At 34.6% G+C, this 2,569-nt stretch overlaps 1 protein-coding gene across 1 annotated transcript; it reads right to left on the bottom strand.

Moving 5' to 3' along the window:
- Positions 1-321: 321 nt before the first annotated feature.
- Positions 322-1,008, bottom strand: LOC110415713 (protein LEAD-SENSITIVE 1-like). Its single transcript, XM_021427412.2, has 2 exons — positions 882-1,008; positions 322-788 (listed from the first exon to the last, which is right to left on the bottom strand). The coding sequence occupies exons 1-2, from the start codon at positions 1,006-1,008 to the stop codon at positions 322-324; spliced, it is 594 nt and encodes a 197-aa protein (XP_021283087.1).
- Positions 1,009-2,569: the final 1,561 nt, after the last annotated feature.

Raw genomic sequence — 2,569 nt, 5'->3', positions numbered from 1 at the left:
ATAAATTAGGTTCTAGGTTCAATCATCTCACTCGATGATTGTCGCTTATAGTGAGAGCATTAAACTTGAAGCAAGAATTAAAAGAAATCAAGCTCTTGAACATAGCATTTAAGTAAATAGACAAGCATATAGTAATTGCTCATAATTTTTATTTAAAAAAGAGCACAAATAACAAGTATTTGATGGAATTAATACTAAAGTCAACAATGTTAACACTTGATATATCTTCACCATTAGGAAATCTAAGAAATTTGGTACTAAGAAATCCTCCGAAATCTTATTGAAATTATACACAATTTTTTGGAGTTTCTTTCTAAAGCATTATTTAGGTAGAGAGAGCTTTAAGCTCTCCAATACTTTGGCCAGGAATGGCATCATAGGTAAATTCATAACAATAACGACCTGTTCACTTCTGCGAATGCCAGTCTTACAGAATGTACTGAAGTCTTCACAGTTGTTCCCAACAAGGTCATAGCGGCCGAAACAATTTTCCTTGTGGAGCTCATTGGCAATGTTCACAACGGTTTCGGGTGGTAAACATTTGGCGCTGCTGCAGCTGCCAGCTCTTTTCAACTTCTTAACCAACTTCGATTCTTCGTATTGGTAAAGACAGAGGGAATCGCTTGAAAGGGCACCCTTGGATAGGAAGCAACCCAGGCAGGTCTTCACCACTCCGAGGTGAACGTTGTGCTGATATCCACATTTTGGACAAGGAGGGTCTTGCTTGGAGAGACCGTCACTTTCTGTTGGGATGAAATGAATCACACGATCTTCACCAACATATATTCCTGGAATTTTCATTAATTAAAGCGTATGAGCGACTCCAGGAAAATCAATGTGCATTTACATTAAAAGGAAAAGAAACGGAAAAGAAAACAGACCGTGATGGCTGTATGAACCAAATCCCCTGTAGGCATATATATGATCTCCAGGTTTGAATCTACAGCTGTCGATTCTGTGGGTGAACAGTCGCTTCCCCTTTTCAATGTTTTCCTTTATTTTCTCCATCTCTGAATAAATCTTCCTCTCTCTCTTGTTCTCAGCTTACTTCAGATCGCAGTCTTAAATAGACCTCGGAACCTTGATTCTGAGAAGCTTCATTGTTAGTTTCCTATTATAGACTTTTCTTTGGGGTATAATTTCTTGTTCCGATTTGGGGGAAAAATATGGGAGCTATACCGTACAGAGGACTTCGTCATCAGGTCAGCAAAAGAAATAGCTTAGTATAGCTGCAACTTGCGTCCTGCATCAACGACTTAAGCTGCTTGTTGAATCAGTCAAAGTTAACTACATGTTCGAGGTTGGAAGCTTTCGATTGACCTAAAGAATTGCAGAATGGTAGTGGAAAGAAGTTGAATTTTTCAATAACGACGCCAAATTCGAGTTGGAGAAAGAACAAGACACATTTCTTCGAGGCCGTGCACTGAAAGTGTGGAAACGTACATCAGACAGACCTGTTCAGAATGTCAACCAGCCAGAACGTGAGCTCTAGCTGTCTAAGGGGCCGTTTGGTATGCTAATTGTATGCATGGGGAATCATTTTTTGTATTTTAAATAAATATATTTACATTAAACTAAAAGTCATTGGAAAGTCGTCTCATTGAAGTGGCATTATAATATACAAAGGGTATGTGATCACCTACCATCTCGATGCAAAGTAAACTTTCCTTTATAAACAAAAAGTTACATTTTTTTTTCCCAAATTCTCCTGCCATAGCCCAACCCCGACCGTCCTCTTCTTCTTCTTGCCCTAGCCGCTCACCTATAACAAATTTACTATTGTTTGTGGCTCAAGATGAGAGACGCTAGTTGATCTACAGTTTATATTTTCAGATCTTCATATATAAGATCTAATTGTTTATCGTTGCTTGAAGTTGAGGTCTTACACATTGTTTATCAGCAGTCATATTTTCTATAATCATAACTTTTTTATGTTATACCAAACTCTATAAAATTATCTTTTTAATAATCACATTCTCAATAAAATACCAAATTATCATTTTAAAAACTTCAAGTTTACTTATTAAAATAATAAAAAACTTTAAGTTCATATGTAATATTTACAAATCTATTTTTATGATATTGGAATCAAATAAAGTACATATTTCACTAGTGTATATTTTATTGGAGCTGTTCATGGATCATCAGCTCATCCCGTTAGGAGTTAAAATGTGCACAAGGCATGCATCTTGCAATTAAAGATGAAAATGTTGAGTTTTATGTATAATTAATTTATAATAATTCAAAATCTATCATAATAGAAATTTAGAATACCAAAATATATCTAATTTTTTATATATGACTATATCAAAATATCTATCATTATTTGTAAAGATTTTTTTTAAAGAAAACAACTACATAGTGTAAACCAGTTTCAGACAACTCAAAAATCTAGCACACAAATAAACTTTCACTAGAAATATTTATAAATTAAATAATTTATTTAGGGCACTCGAGTATTTGGCTCATTAGTTAGTACATGATCCCTTGCTTATAAAGCAGAGTTCGAATCTTTCCTCCCCCAATTAGAAAAAAATAATTTATTTAGGGTGAACATTGAATTATTCAC

Source organism: Theobroma umbraticum, unplaced genomic scaffold (genome assembly GCF_002168275.2).
Source record: "Theobroma umbraticum cultivar Fairchild unplaced genomic scaffold, ASM216827v3 scaffold_147.0, whole genome shotgun sequence".
NCBI classification, from domain to species: Eukaryota; Viridiplantae; Streptophyta; class Magnoliopsida; order Malvales; family Malvaceae; genus Theobroma; species Theobroma umbraticum.
The sequence above is the reverse complement of the archived record's forward strand: the minus strand, read 5'-3'. Positions and strand labels throughout refer to the sequence as shown.